The sequence below is a fragment of the Propithecus coquereli genome, unplaced genomic scaffold, assembly GCF_000956105.1.
Source record: "Propithecus coquereli isolate 6110/MARCELLA unplaced genomic scaffold, Pcoq_1.0 Scaffold773, whole genome shotgun sequence".
Taxonomy (NCBI): Eukaryota; Metazoa; Chordata; class Mammalia; order Primates; family Indriidae; genus Propithecus; species Propithecus coquereli.
In genome coordinates this window covers 616,934-633,655 of record NW_012153874.1, presented here as the reverse complement: position 1 = coordinate 633,655, position 16,722 = coordinate 616,934, and the positions used below count along the sequence as shown (strand labels likewise).

Genomic DNA, 16,722 nt, shown 5'->3' with positions numbered 1-16,722 from the left:
AATAATACTTTTCTATTTAACTCAGTGGGTTTCTCCCTGCTTTTTATTTTCTTAATTTAATATATCAATCTTCTGACATTTCGCTGTTTTGAAAGTGAAGATTCTGTTTCTTAAACTTCACTTCAGGTGTTACCAGAGAAACGGACTCTGAAACTGCTGAAGAGCCACAACATCAACGTGAATTGGTACATGTACTGCCCCGAGAGTGCTGTCATTCTGCTGTCCACCACAGTCCTTGAGAATGTCCTGCAGCCTTTTTATTTTAGGGTAGGAGTAACCCTCCCCTTAAAACACTCCCTTCCCCCCCTCTTACCCTGTTCCTCTGACGTCCTAACCCGGCAAGCACCTTAGGGGCCAGTTTCTTCCAACCATAACCTCCCACCCGTGACCACTAGGGGGCGCACCGCACCACCGTGTGCGCCAAGAATGAGTCATGCTGTGGAGCCGGACACTGAGCAGAGGGCGTGGTGGGACGTTGGAAGGGATGGAAAGATGTCCTGTGCGACTGTCCTCATTGATTTTACGTGGGGAATGGTAAAACATCGAAGGGGTTTAGTAAACTTTTCCTCCCGCTGAACAGGCTGGCACCATGTCGAAGCTGCCCAAGTTTGAGATTGAATTACCAGCTGCGCCCAAGTCAACTAAACTCAGCCTTTCGGAGAGAGACATTGCGATGGCTACCATGTATGTCTGGCTTCGAGAGAGTTCCCTCTTGTGCTCGCTTTTGTGATACAAGGACTAGAAGGAGTGTGCTGAGTATGTTACAAGGACCATGGTGATGCTCTGTCCTTAGGGACAGGAACTCCTAGAACACATAACGAGGAACGCTCCCGGTCCCGTTTATGTAGCACCTACATTTTATGAATATAGAAAACTGTATTCTTGGCAGGTTCTTGGCATTCTTTTTGATTATACAAACTTTGCGGTCTTAGGGAAGTCTTTTTACCTTTCTAGGCTGATAAAATGAGATTAGCCAATTTATTTCTTAGGTATCTTAGTTTTAGATTTTCTTTTCCACTCTGAGTTGAAGCTTAACAAGGGTTTTTTTTTTAAAGCCAACTGATATTATAATTGCTCAAAATAAGAAAATAGGTTAAGTTTTTAATCTAACAAACATGGAACTGAATTACTTATATAGGAAGGTACGTTTTCATTTGGAAAAGCAGATAGCTCAGTTAATTTTTAAACTTTGTAATGAAAATTTTAAACACAGAAAAATAGAAACTAATACAAAGAACCCCCTATATCTCTGATTCAACAATTACCTCTGTTTTGCTTCAGAATTACTTCTGATTCTTCAGTGGCCTAAAACAGTGGTTTCCAAACTTTAAAAAAATTTTTTAGTAGTAGAATGCTTTTTCTTTTTTAAAAAAGGTGCTCTTCTGTGGCATCCCACTTGAGAAGGCAGATAAAGTGAGTGTGGTCCTGACTGAAGTGGAGATGGGACCCACTCCTCTGTCTTTGGTCCCCTCAGCCCTGGGGCAGGCCCAGCCCAGCGTTCACCACTGGGGAGATCATGTGCATGCAGGAACTGCTCACAGCAGCATTGATGAGATGGCACTTGAAAATGAATAGTGATTATATTTTCCTTTTATTAAGGAATATGTATGTATCATATAAAACTTGGAAAACAGGAAAAGAAAATACTTAGGTTATCACTCAGTGATAATTATATTAACAGCATGTATTTCTTTCCAGTCATTTCAGATTCTGTGCTTAGGTTTGTGGTTTTCTTTCAAAAGATTATGATCAGGCTGTGTTTAGTTTTGCCTTCTCCTTTCTACTTTATAAAGATAAGAGGCTTTGTTTGACTAATGGCACTTTGTAAACCTTTTCGTTGGCTGCAAAAAATTCCATTAAGTGAATATCTCATAATTTACTTAACTGTGGCCCCGTATAGAGTAGAGGAATTTTAAATGGCCATTTGTGACCTCGGTCTCTTTGCTCTCTCATTAGATACGGGCAGCTTTACGTTCTCTTCTTGAGGCATCATTCTCGGACCTCCAATAGCACAGGCGCGGAGGTGGTCCTGTATCATCTGCCACGGTACATGTAGTGCTTTCTTCCCTCTTCCTCTGATTTTAAAATGTGAACTAAAGCTTGTTGATCTATTTTTTTTTTCTTTTTATCGTCCTGCAGAGAAGGTGCCTGTAAGAAGATGCACATATTGAAGTTAAACAGGACGGGGAAGTTTGCCCTAAACGTGGTGGACAACCTTGTGGTCGTGCATCACCAGGACACAGAGGTGTGAGCTGTGTGTGTTTGAACACACACGCATCTACTCTGCATTTGAACACAGCAGGGTTGTTTAGAAGCCTTGTCAGAATTGGCCAGACATTCTGAACAAGGACTAGAAATTGCATTTTTATGCTAAAAGTTTTGGTCTTCCAGATGGAAGTGGGTTTGATATTCTAAGTGGTTGAGAAAAAGCGATTCCCTGTCAGTTAATTAAGGGTAATGAAAAACTATTTCAGAAAATAACACATGAGGAGATTTGACCTTTAGAACAGGTGGGAAGCCACTGTGTGCTGTGAGTACATGAGTTCTGTACTTTGTTTATGAGCATAGACGGCAGCGCGGATGATGATGGTCTTGGGGCTCTGGCCCAGGACAGCTGGAATGGGCTCTGCGTTTTCTAGGCCGTTAGCTGGGCCTCTGGTGCTAGAGAAGCCGCTTCCCTCCTAGACCTCCGTGGAGGGTGGTGACACTAAGTCTTTAACTAGCGAAGATGCTGCAAGTTAAAGTGAAAAAGATCTGCTTAAATCACTTGGAGCTTTTCAAAGGAATGTCATAAATGCAGGAAATATTTGTGGGGAGAAATAAAGGTATTATAAGAGAGCCATGGTGTTAATGGCAAATTCGCCTGTAGGGAGGGAACGCAAATGCGGACCGTGAAACTGACCTCAGCAGTGAGATGTGAAGTAATGAGAGACATGCCACACCATGATTTGTCTTGGCCCCACAGTCTTGTGTTTTCTCCCCCACAGACATCGGTCATATTTGACATTAAGTTGCGGGGCGAGTTTGACGGCGCCGTTACCTTCCACCACCCCGTGCTTCCGGCTCGATCGATCCAGCCCTATCAGATCCCCATGGCAGGTAAAGGGGGGTTCTGTAGAGGAGTCTGGGCTGCTGTTTCACCACATGGTTGTGTTCTTGCTATGATCTCTGGGAGTCACGTTAAAAATGGAAGGAGGAGGGCCAGGCGCAGTGGCTGATGCCTGTACTTCCAGCACTTTGGGAGGCTAAGGCAGAAGGATCACTTAAGAGGCCAGGAGTTCGAGACCAGCCTGGGCAGCATAGCAAGACCCTCATCTCTACAAAAATAAAAAATAATTAACCAGGTGTGGTGGCGGTGCCTGCAGTCCCAGCGACTCAGAAGGCTGAGGCAGGAGAATTGCTTGAGCTCAGGAGTTTGAGGTCACAGTGAGCTATGATTGCACCATTGCCCTCCAGCCTGGGCAACAGAGTGAGACCTTGTCTCAAAAAAAAAAAAAAAAAAAGAAGGAACGAGGAGACTAAATGAGATTCCTAGATCTGTTTGATTTTGGTGAAGGGCCATTTGTTTTTTTTTTTAAAATACAACTCCTGATCATGTAAGCTAAAATTGTGTTGTGAAAGGCACTTTGTAAGATAACAAATCTCCTTTTGAAGAACTTAGAATGATTTCTTTTCCCTGAGCTTTAAAATGGGGAGTTGTGATTAAGCTGAAAGATTCACTTAAGCTGAATTTTTTAACATTTTTTAATGTTGAATACGCCCGTAACATTTTCTATTTGCAAGTAACCCTGAAATTAAATTTGGCTGTATGGTTATTATTTTAACTTGGGATCACTTTTCCCTGTCTTTCTCACATTCCGTGTCGTAGTTGTTGTAATTGCATTGTTTTGCAATTACAAAACATTAAAATTAAAAGAATACTGGCCGGGGGCAGTTGCTCACACCTGTAATCCCAGCACTTTGGGAGGCTGAGGTCAGAGGATCGCTTGAGGTCTGAAGTTCAAGACCAGCCTGGGCAACATACTGAGACCCTTGCCATTTTCTCTACAAAAGATCAAATAAACTTAGCCAGGTGTGGTGTCACACCTATAGTCCCAGGCCCTGGGGTGGGGCTGAAGGAGGAGGATCACTTGAGCCCAGGAGTTTGAGGCTGCAGTGAGCTATTATCATGCCACTGCACTCCAGCCTGGGCCACAGAGTGAGACTCTTTCTGAAAAATAAAAGGAGTACCTGTCACATGGCACTCAGTGGGTCAGCCCAGCCTGCAGTCAGGGTTTCCTTGTATCCTTCACACAGAAGATTAAGAGTCGGGCTCCAGCTGGTAGTTTAGCAAGAGCACCGCCTCTGGCCTGCCCACCCGGTGCTGTTGGACCAACCAGGAGCCTAATAACATTTGGCAGAGGTGGGGAGGAAGGAGCTGGTTCTCACAGACATTTAGGTCTTTGGCCTTCAGTGTTCTTTCCAGCTCCTTCCTTTTCCCTCATCAATGTTAGCATTAAAAGAATAGATTGTGTTAAGTGATGATCTTGAGTCGACTGCCCACTTGGCATGAAGGTGAGTGCTGGTGAATTGGGGGAAGGACAACATTTAGAACCTTTAGCTCTGTTCCTGTGGTGTAGGGCCAGTGAGAAGGCAGGTAGTCGGCTTCTACCTGGCAAGTTGTAAGAAAACAAATGCCAGGCATAGTCAAAATAACAGCCTGGGGGCCAACATCGACAGGAGGAATTCAGCAGTCCACGTGTCTCTGCAGTTCTAGGGAGTGTGGGCTGGTGGAGCATTTTCTGAGGTTAATGACTTCTGTGTTTCCTGCTGGGTGGTTAAGCTCCTGGCAGGCTTGGTGCATCTGTGTATGTTGCCCACCATGCGCTGCCACTGGGTGGGTGGGTGGGTGTGCATTCAGGAATTGAAAGGGCTGTTTGAAAGATGTAACCAGCGATTTTGGGAAGAGTCAGCCACCCTTTTCCCTTCTGCTTTTGGCCTGTTAGAGCAGTGGTTCTCACTCTGACTGCACATTGGGATCATCTAGGGCCTGCGTTCCCCACCCCTGGGCTGTGGCCTCGTACCAGTCCGTGGCCTGTTAGGAAACGGGCCATGCATCATCGCCTGAGCTCTACACACACATGCACCCCCGACTCGCCACCCCCAGTCCATGGAAAAATTGTCTTCTATGAACCTGGTCTCTGGTGCCAAAAAGGTTGGGGACTGCTGATGTAGGGAGCTTTTTTTTTTTTTTTGAAATAGGGTCTTACTCTGTCACCCAGGCTGGAGTGCAGTGGTACAATCATAGCTCACTGCAGCCTCCAACTGTTGGGCTCAAATGATCCTCCCACCTCAGCCTCCTGAATAGCTGGGACTACAGGTGAGAGACACCGTGCCTGGCTAATTTTTTAAATTTTTTATAGAGAGATCTCCCTATGTTGCACAGGCTGGTCTTGAACCCCTGGCCTCAAAGCAATCCTCCTGCTTCGCCTGCCCACGGATTACAGGTATGAGCCACTTCGCCCAGCCTAGGAGGGCTTTCAAAACTAAAGCTCTCACCTGAGAGCGTGCAAGTCAGTGTGCCGGGCAGCCAGAGCTGAGGGCGCTTGCTCAGTTCAGACCTTTACTCTTACGTCCAACACGAGACGGTTCTTTGCTAAAGCTTGTCTGACTGGCTATGTCCTGCCTTTGGGTGGTCTGTTCAGAATGACCACCTTTCCAACCCTCTGGTTGAAACCTGGCTTCTGGTTGTACCTGGGTAACTGGAACAGAACTGGCAATCGTGTAGCTTGTAGGGCTGCCCGTATGGCACAAGAATGGTGTAACAGGTTGTTAGAGGGCCCTGTCATGTGGCATCTGCTTCCCAGGTGAACTCTTTGTGTATGGATCTGCTCTGTGCTATGGATAATTGAGCTAATTATTTAGATAATGAAGCCACAAACCATTTTATTTGGAACATTCTCAGTGAATTATCTGGGCATTTGATTTTGAATCATCCAGGTAAATTTCTCAGTTCTTTGATGTGTGCGCATGAATGCTGATGAGTCATCTGTGGTTATTCGGAAACCAGACACCACTGCGAATGAAGCCTTGGCATGCTTTCTCCTTCTTGGGGAGATTTTCATGGATTGTTCTGGACTCCTTCCGCCCCGCATGTGTTATTAGTGAGACATGACACTAATTCCTTACTTAACTATTAATATAATCGAGTAAGCATTTACTGACGGCATTAAGGAGCATTGACTTTTGCATCTTAAGTGCTGGTATTTGCAGCATTTTCTGACCATATCATCACACTTGTGTTTTCTCAATTTGTAGGTCCTGCTGCTGTGACCAGCCAGTCTCCCATTCCATGCAAACTCTGTATCCTTTACAAAGGCGTTGGCACTGAGCACAAAAGGAAAAGTGCTGGCTCCTTCTCTACAGGGTGGTCCAACAGCCCCTCCCTAGGCAGCGTGCATTTACGCTCTGAGAGCCACCCAAGGGGAGCTTCCCTTACGTCTGGGGGCCTGGCATCTAGGGTGGCCCCAGCATGTGGGGGTAGGGGTGGATGCTAATCAAAGCTGGCTTTGCCTTTTGTTTTTATCTCTTCTTGGTTTAGAATTTCCTATAACGTGTAGATTCTTCATCCTGGATTGTCTTTCAACCTGACATCATCATCAGCGCAAGCCAAGGTAGGTCAGGTGGGGGACAGTTGTCATGTTAGGAAATAGTGCTTGTTGACCTTGGATTACAGTTGTAGCCAGTGACGTTTTCAAGGTGAATCTCAGAGATATGACCTCTCCCTTTAGCCTTGGGAATGGGGTTGTTTTTCACTGTACACTCTGTTGTCTACTATGTGTTCATTTTATCATGAGCATATGTTACTTTTTGTAATTAAAGCAGCAACTAAGAATGGCCATTGCCCCACCGTAAGCCCATTCTGAACAGCCAGGCTCCATGGCACAGTGTCTGCATTCTCTCCTCTGCCAGCGTTCCCATGGGTTACCTGTGCCCTTCTCTGTTCTCTGTGTGCCTGGGAGCTGCTGCTCCTCCTCACCTGGCTGGTGGAGCCTCCCTCAACCTGTCAGTTGTCTCTTCCTGGGTGATTACCTTGTATCTTTATTGGAGAACTTTCTACATTAGTCTTTAGTCATCTGTGTATTTTCCTGTCTTATCCTGGGATTTTCAAGGAGAATTCTAAGGAGAGAATTAGCCCTAAGCCATAGGCATCCACTGTGTATAACGAATTCACTTCTCTCTTATGCATCTGGAATGGTACTAGTTCTGTATCTGCCTTGAGAACTGAGAAAGTGATCACGCAGATTATTTTTTATGGAGCTCTCCATTCTCTTGCGGAACCCCAACTGAGAAAGGCCGCACCAGACTGTGCCTGCCAGGCAGGGTGGGCGTTCATTCAGTACATTCGTGGATGGGTACGTGGAGGAATTATGAAATCCACTGAAGCCTCTTACCTTTTGGCCTAATGAGCCAGTGCAGGAGAAACCAAAGTGCAGGACTGAAGTTGATGCCATATGGTAACTGCTTTTTCTACTTTAAAGTAGGAACTATTACATGTTAAAAGGGGGGACTAGGTGTGGGGAAGATACCATTCGGAATTAAGGACTTGTCACCCTCCATATTTAGGCAGATGCACCATCGATGCACCTCTGAATGCAGAGGCTGTTTGTTTTAAGGAGTCAGCCAAGTGTGCAGACATAGTCCTTCTGTCGTCAATGTTCCTGAATGTCCTGGCTCTGCTTTGCTTAGGAAGGAAAGCCATTAACCATACTTTGCAGTTCCTCCCTTCCCCCCATCTTCCTCACAAATGTTTAGGGAAACCACTTTTGGGGCTTTTGTTCTGATTTGCATCATACTGTTAAATTTGCTGCCTCTTAAAATCCAGGTTACCTCTGGAACCTCCAAGTGAAACTTGAGCCCATAGTAAAGCTCTTGCCGGATAAGGGACGATTGATGGATTTTCTTCTCCAGAGAAAGGAATGCAAGATGGTCATCCTGTCTGTCTGCTCACAGAGTAAGTAGAGGAATCTGTCCCCATTGCTCTGGTTCTAGTATTAGGCCTGTGCTGCCCAGTTTTATGGGGTAGGGGCGGGGGCCACATTTTTACACCTGTCTATAACCTGTAACCTCATTCGTTATGTGAAGGATGGATTATTTAACCCCCTAGAATGCCTGCTAAATATAAAAATGCCTTGCAGAGGCCAGGCGTGGTGGCTCACGCCTGTAACCTCAGCACTTTGGGAAGCCAAGGTGGGAGAATTGCCTGAGTCTAGGAGTTCAGGACCAGTCTGGGCAACGTAGTGAGACTTGTCTCTACAAAAAATAAAAATCAGCTGGGTGTTGGTGCCAGCTACTATGGAAGGTGAGGCAGGAGGATCGCTTGAGCCTAGGAGTTCCAGCATGGGTGACAGAGCAAGACTCAAAAAAAAAAAAAAAAAAAAAAAAAATAATACTTTTCTATTTAACTCAGTGGGTTTCTCCCTGCTTTTTATTTTCTTAATTTAATATATCAATCTTCTGACATTTCGCTGTTTTGAAAGTGAAGATTCTGTTTCTTAAACTTCACTTCAGGTGTTACCAGAGAAACGGACTCTGAAACTGCTGAAGAGCCACAACATCAACGTGAATTGGTACATGTACTGCCCCGAGAGTGCTGTCATTCTGCTGTCCACCACAGTCCTTGAGAATGTCCTGCAGCCTTTTTATTTTAGGGTAGGAGTAACCCTCCCCTTAAAACACTCCCTTCCCCCCCTCTTACCCTGTTCCTCTGACGTCCTAACCCGGCAAGCACCTTAGGGGCCAGTTTCTTCCAACCATAACCTCCCACCCGTGACCACTAGGGGGCGCACCGCACCACCGTGTGCGCCAAGAATGAGTCATGCTGTGGAGCCGGACACTGAGCAGAGGGCGTGGTGGGACGTTGGAAGGGATGGAAAGATGTCCTGTGCGACTGTCCTCATTGATTTTACGTGGGGAATGGTAAAACATCGAAGGGGTTTAGTAAACTTTTCCTCCCGCTGAACAGGCTGGCACCATGTCGAAGCTGCCCAAGTTTGAGATTGAATTACCAGCTGCGCCCAAGTCAACTAAACTCAGCCTTTCGGAGAGAGACATTGCGATGGCTACCATGTATGTCTGGCTTCGAGAGAGTTCCCTCTTGTGCTCGCTTTTGTGATACAAGGACTAGAAGGAGTGTGCTGAGTATGTTACAAGGACCATGGTGATGCTCTGTCCTTAGGGACAGGAACTCCTAGAACACATAACGAGGAACGCTCCCGGTCCCGTTTATGTAGCACCTACATTTTATGAATATAGAAAACTGTATTCTTGGCAGGTTCTTGGCATTCTTTTTGATTATACAAACTTTGCGGTCTTAGGGAAGTCTTTTTACCTTTCTAGGCTGATAAAATGAGATTAGCCAATTTATTTCTTAGGTATCTTAGTTTTAGATTTTCTTTTCCACTCTGAGTTGAAGCTTAACAAGGGTTTTTTTTTTAAAGCCAACTGATATTATAATTGCTCAAAATAAGAAAATAGGTTAAGTTTTTAATCTAACAAACATGGAACTGAATTACTTATATAGGAAGGTACGTTTTCATTTGGAAAAGCAGATAGCTCAGTTAATTTTTAAACTTTGTAATGAAAATTTTAAACACAGAAAAATAGAAACTAATACAAAGAACCCCCTATATCTCTGATTCAACAATTACCTCTGTTTTGCTTCAGAATTACTTCTGATTCTTCAGTGGCCTAAAACAGTGGTTTCCAAACTTTAAAAAAATTTTTTAGTAGTAGAATGCTTTTTCTTTTTTAAAAAAGGTGCTCTTCTGTGGCATCCCACTTGAGAAGGCAGATAAAGTGAGTGTGGTCCTGACTGAAGTGGAGATGGGACCCACTCCTCTGTCTTTGGTCCCCTCAGCCCTGGGGCAGGCCCAGCCCAGCGTTCACCACTGGGGAGATCATGTGCATGCAGGAACTGCTCACAGCAGCATTGATGAGATGGCACTTGAAAATGAATAGTGATTATATTTTCCTTTTATTAAGGAATATGTATGTATCATATAAAACTTGGAAAACAGGAAAAGAAAATACTTAGGTTATCACTCAGTGATAATTATATTAACAGCATGTATTTCTTTCCAGTCATTTCAGATTCTGTGCTTAGGTTTGTGGTTTTCTTTCAAAAGATTATGATCAGGCTGTGTTTAGTTTTGCCTTCTCCTTTCTACTTTATAAAGATAAGAGGCTTTGTTTGACTAATGGCACTTTGTAAACCTTTTCGTTGGCTGCAAAAAATTCCATTAAGTGAATATCTCATAATTTACTTAACTGTGGCCCCGTATAGAGTAGAGGAATTTTAAATGGCCATTTGTGACCTCGGTCTCTTTGCTCTCTCATTAGATACGGGCAGCTTTACGTTCTCTTCTTGAGGCATCATTCTCGGACCTCCAATAGCACAGGCGCGGAGGTGGTCCTGTATCATCTGCCACGGTACATGTAGTGCTTTCTTCCCTCTTCCTCTGATTTTAAAATGTGAACTAAAGCTTGTTGATCTATTTTTTTTTTCTTTTTATCGTCCTGCAGAGAAGGTGCCTGTAAGAAGATGCACATATTGAAGTTAAACAGGACGGGGAAGTTTGCCCTAAACGTGGTGGACAACCTTGTGGTCGTGCATCACCAGGACACAGAGGTGTGAGCTGTGTGTGTTTGAACACACACGCATCTACTCTGCATTTGAACACAGCAGGGTTGTTTAGAAGCCTTGTCAGAATTGGCCAGACATTCTGAACAAGGACTAGAAATTGCATTTTTATGCTAAAAGTTTTGGTCTTCCAGATGGAAGTGGGTTTGATATTCTAAGTGGTTGAGAAAAAGCGATTCCCTGTCAGTTAATTAAGGGTAATGAAAAACTATTTCAGAAAATAACACATGAGGAGATTTGACCTTTAGAACAGGTGGGAAGCCACTGTGTGCTGTGAGTACATGAGTTCTGTACTTTGTTTATGAGCATAGACGGCAGCGCGGATGATGATGGTCTTGGGGCTCTGGCCCAGGACAGCTGGAATGGGCTCTGCGTTTTCTAGGCCGTTAGCTGGGCCTCTGGTGCTAGAGAAGCCGCTTCCCTCCTAGACCTCCGTGGAGGGTGGTGACACTAAGTCTTTAACTAGCGAAGATGCTGCAAGTTAAAGTGAAAAAGATCTGCTTAAATCACTTGGAGCTTTTCAAAGGAATGTCATAAATGCAGGAAATATTTGTGGGGAGAAATAAAGGTATTATAAGAGAGCCATGGTGTTAATGGCAAATTCGCCTGTAGGGAGGGAACGCAAATGCGGACCGTGAAACTGACCTCAGCAGTGAGATGTGAAGTAATGAGAGACATGCCACACCATGATTTGTCTTGGCCCCACAGTCTTGTGTTTTCTCCCCCACAGACATCGGTCATATTTGACATTAAGTTGCGGGGCGAGTTTGACGGCGCCGTTACCTTCCACCACCCCGTGCTTCCGGCTCGATCGATCCAGCCCTATCAGATCCCCATGGCAGGTAAAGGGGGGTTCTGTAGAGGAGTCTGGGCTGCTGTTTCACCACATGGTTGTGTTCTTGCTATGATCTCTGGGAGTCACGTTAAAAATGGAAGGAGGAGGGCCAGGCGCAGTGGCTGATGCCTGTACTTCCAGCACTTTGGGAGGCTAAGGCAGAAGGATCACTTAAGAGGCCAGGAGTTCGAGACCAGCCTGGGCAGCATAGCAAGACCCTCATCTCTACAAAAATAAAAAATAATTAACCAGGTGTGGTGGCGGTGCCTGCAGTCCCAGCGACTCAGAAGGCTGAGGCAGGAGAATTGCTTGAGCTCAGGAGTTTGAGGTCACAGTGAGCTATGATTGCACCATTGCCCTCCAGCCTGGGCAACAGAGTGAGACCTTGTCTCAAAAAAAAAAAAAAAAAAAGAAGGAACGAGGAGACTAAATGAGATTCCTAGATCTGTTTGATTTTGGTGAAGGGCCATTTGTTTTTTTTTTTAAAATACAACTCCTGATCATGTAAGCTAAAATTGTGTTGTGAAAGGCACTTTGTAAGATAACAAATCTCCTTTTGAAGAACTTAGAATGATTTCTTTTCCCTGAGCTTTAAAATGGGGAGTTGTGATTAAGCTGAAAGATTCACTTAAGCTGAATTTTTTAACATTTTTTAATGTTGAATACGCCCGTAACATTTTCTATTTGCAAGTAACCCTGAAATTAAATTTGGCTGTATGGTTATTATTTTAACTTGGGATCACTTTTCCCTGTCTTTCTCACATTCCGTGTCGTAGTTGTTGTAATTGCATTGTTTTGCAATTACAAAACATTAAAATTAAAAGAATACTGGCCGGGGGCAGTTGCTCACACCTGTAATCCCAGCACTTTGGGAGGCTGAGGTCAGAGGATCGCTTGAGGTCTGAAGTTCAAGACCAGCCTGGGCAACATACTGAGACCCTTGCCATTTTCTCTACAAAAGATCAAATAAACTTAGCCAGGTGTGGTGTCACACCTATAGTCCCAGGCCCTGGGGTGGGGCTGAAGGAGGAGGATCACTTGAGCCCAGGAGTTTGAGGCTGCAGTGAGCTATTATCATGCCACTGCACTCCAGCCTGGGCCACAGAGTGAGACTCTTTCTGAAAAATAAAAGGAGTACCTGTCACATGGCACTCAGTGGGTCAGCCCAGCCTGCAGTCAGGGTTTCCTTGTATCCTTCACACAGAAGATTAAGAGTCGGGCTCCAGCTGGTAGTTTAGCAAGAGCACCGCCTCTGGCCTGCCCACCCGGTGCTGTTGGACCAACCAGGAGCCTAATAACATTTGGCAGAGGTGGGGAGGAAGGAGCTGGTTCTCACAGACATTTAGGTCTTTGGCCTTCAGTGTTCTTTCCAGCTCCTTCCTTTTCCCTCATCAATGTTAGCATTAAAAGAATAGATTGTGTTAAGTGATGATCTTGAGTCGACTGCCCACTTGGCATGAAGGTGAGTGCTGGTGAATTGGGGGAAGGACAACATTTAGAACCTTTAGCTCTGTTCCTGTGGTGTAGGGCCAGTGAGAAGGCAGGTAGTCGGCTTCTACCTGGCAAGTTGTAAGAAAACAAATGCCAGGCATAGTCAAAATAACAGCCTGGGGGCCAACATCGACAGGAGGAATTCAGCAGTCCACGTGTCTCTGCAGTTCTAGGGAGTGTGGGCTGGTGGAGCATTTTCTGAGGTTAATGACTTCTGTGTTTCCTGCTGGGTGGTTAAGCTCCTGGCAGGCTTGGTGCATCTGTGTATGTTGCCCACCATGCGCTGCCACTGGGTGGGTGGGTGGGTGTGCATTCAGGAATTGAAAGGGCTGTTTGAAAGATGTAACCAGCGATTTTGGGAAGAGTCAGCCACCCTTTTCCCTTCTGCTTTTGGCCTGTTAGAGCAGTGGTTCTCACTCTGACTGCACATTGGGATCATCTAGGGCCTGCGTTCCCCACCCCTGGGCTGTGGCCTCGTACCAGTCCGTGGCCTGTTAGGAAACGGGCCATGCATCATCGCCTGAGCTCTACACACACATGCACCCCCGACTCGCCACCCCCAGTCCATGGAAAAATTGTCTTCTATGAACCTGGTCTCTGGTGCCAAAAAGGTTGGGGACTGCTGATGTAGGGAGCTTTTTTTTTTTTTTTGAAATAGGGTCTTACTCTGTCACCCAGGCTGGAGTGCAGTGGTACAATCATAGCTCACTGCAGCCTCCAACTGTTGGGCTCAAATGATCCTCCCACCTCAGCCTCCTGAATAGCTGGGACTACAGGTGAGAGACACCGTGCCTGGCTAATTTTTTAAATTTTTTATAGAGAGATCTCCCTATGTTGCACAGGCTGGTCTTGAACCCCTGGCCTCAAAGCAATCCTCCTGCTTCGCCTGCCCACGGATTACAGGTATGAGCCACTTCGCCCAGCCTAGGAGGGCTTTCAAAACTAAAGCTCTCACCTGAGAGCGTGCAAGTCAGTGTGCCGGGCAGCCAGAGCTGAGGGCGCTTGCTCAGTTCAGACCTTTACTCTTACGTCCAACACGAGACGGTTCTTTGCTAAAGCTTGTCTGACTGGCTATGTCCTGCCTTTGGGTGGTCTGTTCAGAATGACCACCTTTCCAACCCTCTGGTTGAAACCTGGCTTCTGGTTGTACCTGGGTAACTGGAACAGAACTGGCAATCGTGTAGCTTGTAGGGCTGCCCGTATGGCACAAGAATGGTGTAACAGGTTGTTAGAGGGCCCTGTCATGTGGCATCTGCTTCCCAGGTGAACTCTTTGTGTATGGATCTGCTCTGTGCTATGGATAATTGAGCTAATTATTTAGATAATGAAGCCACAAACCATTTTATTTGGAACATTCTCAGTGAATTATCTGGGCATTTGATTTTGAATCATCCAGGTAAATTTCTCAGTTCTTTGATGTGTGCGCATGAATGCTGATGAGTCATCTGTGGTTATTCGGAAACCAGACACCACTGCGAATGAAGCCTTGGCATGCTTTCTCCTTCTTGGGGAGATTTTCATGGATTGTTCTGGACTCCTTCCGCCCCGCATGTGTTATTAGTGAGACATGACACTAATTCCTTACTTAACTATTAATATAATCGAGTAAGCATTTACTGACGGCATTAAGGAGCATTGACTTTTGCATCTTAAGTGCTGGTATTTGCAGCATTTTCTGACCATATCATCACACTTGTGTTTTCTCAATTTGTAGGTCCTGCTGCTGTGACCAGCCAGTCTCCCATTCCATGCAAACTCTGTATCCTTTACAAAGGCGTTGGCACTGAGCACAAAAGGAAAAGTGCTGGCTCCTTCTCTACAGGGTGGTCCAACAGCCCCTCCCTAGGCAGCGTGCATTTACGCTCTGAGAGCCACCCAAGGGGAGCTTCCCTTACGTCTGGGGGCCTGGCATCTAGGGTGGCCCCAGCATGTGGGGGTAGGGGTGGATGCTAATCAAAGCTGGCTTTGCCTTTTGTTTTTATCTCTTCTTGGTTTAGAATTTCCTATAACGTGTAGATTCTTCATCCTGGATTGTCTTTCAACCTGACATCATCATCAGCGCAAGCCAAGGTAGGTCAGGTGGGGGACAGTTGTCATGTTAGGAAATAGTGCTTGTTGACCTTGGATTACAGTTGTAGCCAGTGACGTTTTCAAGGTGAATCTCAGAGATATGACCTCTCCCTTTAGCCTTGGGAATGGGGTTGTTTTTCACTGTACACTCTGTTGTCTACTATGTGTTCATTTTATCATGAGCATATGTTACTTTTTGTAATTAAAGCAGCAACTAAGAATGGCCATTGCCCCACCGTAAGCCCATTCTGAACAGCCAGGCTCCATGGCACAGTGTCTGCATTCTCTCCTCTGCCAGCGTTCCCATGGGTTACCTGTGCCCTTCTCTGTTCTCTGTGTGCCTGGGAGCTGCTGCTCCTCCTCACCTGGCTGGTGGAGCCTCCCTCAACCTGTCAGTTGTCTCTTCCTGGGTGATTACCTTGTATCTTTATTGGAGAACTTTCTACATTAGTCTTTAGTCATCTGTGTATTTTCCTGTCTTATCCTGGGATTTTCAAGGAGAATTCTAAGGAGAGAATTAGCCCTAAGCCATAGGCATCCACTGTGTATAACGAATTCACTTCTCTCTTATGCATCTGGAATGGTACTAGTTCTGTATCTGCCTTGAGAACTGAGAAAGTGATCACGCAGATTATTTTTTATGGAGCTCTCCATTCTCTTGCGGAACCCCAACTGAGAAAGGCCGCACCAGACTGTGCCTGCCAGGCAGGGTGGGCGTTCATTCAGTACATTCGTGGATGGGTACGTGGAGGAATTATGAAATCCACTGAAGCCTCTTACCTTTTGGCCTAATGAGCCAGTGCAGGAGAAACCAAAGTGCAGGACTGAAGTTGATGCCATATGGTAACTGCTTTTTCTACTTTAAAGTAGGAACTATTACATGTTAAAAGGGGGGACTAGGTGTGGGGAAGATACCATTCGGAATTAAGGACTTGTCACCCTCCATATTTAGGCAGATGCACCATCGATGCACCTCTGAATGCAGAGGCTGTTTGTTTTAAGGAGTCAGCCAAGTGTGCAGACATAGTCCTTCTGTCGTCAATGTTCCTGAATGTCCTGGCTCTGCTTTGCTTAGGAAGGAAAGCCATTAACCATACTTTGCAGTTCCTCCCTTCCCCCCATCTTCCTCACAAATGTTTAGGGAAACCACTTTTGGGGCTTTTGTTCTGATTTGCATCATACTGTTAAATTTGCTGCCTCTTAAAATCCAGGTTACCTCTGGAACCTCCAAGTGAAACTTGAGCCCATAGTAAAGCTCTTGCCGGATAAGGGACGATTGATGGATTTTCTTCTCCAGAGAAAGGAATGCAAGATGGTCATCCTGTCTGTCTGCTCACAGAGTAAGTAGAGGAATCTGTCCCCATTGCTCTGGTTCTAGTATTAGGCCTGTGCTGCCCAGTTTTATGGGGTAGGGGCGGGGGCCACATTTTTACACCTGTCTATAACCTGTAACCTCATTCGTTATGTGAAGGATGGATTATTTAACCCCCTAGAATGCCTGCTAAATATAAAAATGCCTTGCAGAGGCCAGGCGTGGTGGCTCACGCCTGTAACCTCAGCACTTTGGGAAGCCAAGGTGGGAGAATTGCCTGAGTCTAGGAGTTCAGGACCAGTCTGGGCAACGTAGTGAGACTTGTCTCTACAA

The 16,722-nt window shown here is 45.6% G+C and overlaps 2 protein-coding genes across 2 annotated transcripts; both read left to right on the top strand.

Annotated features, from left to right (window-relative positions):
- The first annotated feature begins 123 nt into the window (after positions 1 to 123).
- Positions 124 to 8,001, top strand: LOC105825019 (uncharacterized protein C18orf8-like). Its single transcript, XM_012662677.1, has 8 exons — positions 124 to 267; positions 581 to 684; positions 1,957 to 2,046; positions 2,140 to 2,245; positions 2,988 to 3,099; positions 6,298 to 6,342; positions 6,600 to 6,653; positions 7,865 to 8,001. Exons 1-8 carry the CDS (start codon positions 190 to 192, stop codon positions 7,999 to 8,001), a joined length of 726 nt encoding a protein of 241 aa, XP_012518131.1. The 5' UTR covers positions 124 to 189.
- Positions 8,002 to 8,547: 546 nt separating this feature from the next.
- On the top strand, positions 8,548 to 16,425 carry LOC105825018 (uncharacterized protein C18orf8-like). Its single transcript, XM_012662676.1, has 8 exons — positions 8,548 to 8,691; positions 9,005 to 9,108; positions 10,381 to 10,470; positions 10,564 to 10,669; positions 11,412 to 11,523; positions 14,722 to 14,766; positions 15,024 to 15,077; positions 16,289 to 16,425. The coding sequence occupies exons 1-8, from the start codon at positions 8,614 to 8,616 to the stop codon at positions 16,423 to 16,425; spliced, it is 726 nt and encodes a 241-aa protein (XP_012518130.1). The 5' UTR covers positions 8,548 to 8,613.
- The last annotated feature ends 297 nt before the right edge of the window (positions 16,426 to 16,722 follow it).

Coding starts and splice junctions, on each gene's coding strand:
- LOC105825019 (XM_012662677.1), top strand. CDS start 190: ATGTACTGCCCCGAGAGTGCTGTCATTCTGCTGTCCACCACAGTCCTT. Junction 268..580: donor TGCAGCCTTTTTATTTTAGG/GTAGGAGTAACC, acceptor CCCGCTGAACAG/GCTGGCACCATGTCGAAGCT. Junction 6,654..7,864: donor CATCATCAGCGCAAGCCAAG/GTAGGTCAGGTG, acceptor CTTAAAATCCAG/GTTACCTCTGGAACCTCCAA.
- LOC105825018 (XM_012662676.1), top strand. CDS start 8,614: ATGTACTGCCCCGAGAGTGCTGTCATTCTGCTGTCCACCACAGTCCTT. Junction 10,471..10,563: donor GTCCTGTATCATCTGCCACG/GTACATGTAGTG, acceptor ATCGTCCTGCAG/AGAAGGTGCCTGTAAGAAGA. Junction 15,078..16,288: donor CATCATCAGCGCAAGCCAAG/GTAGGTCAGGTG, acceptor CTTAAAATCCAG/GTTACCTCTGGAACCTCCAA.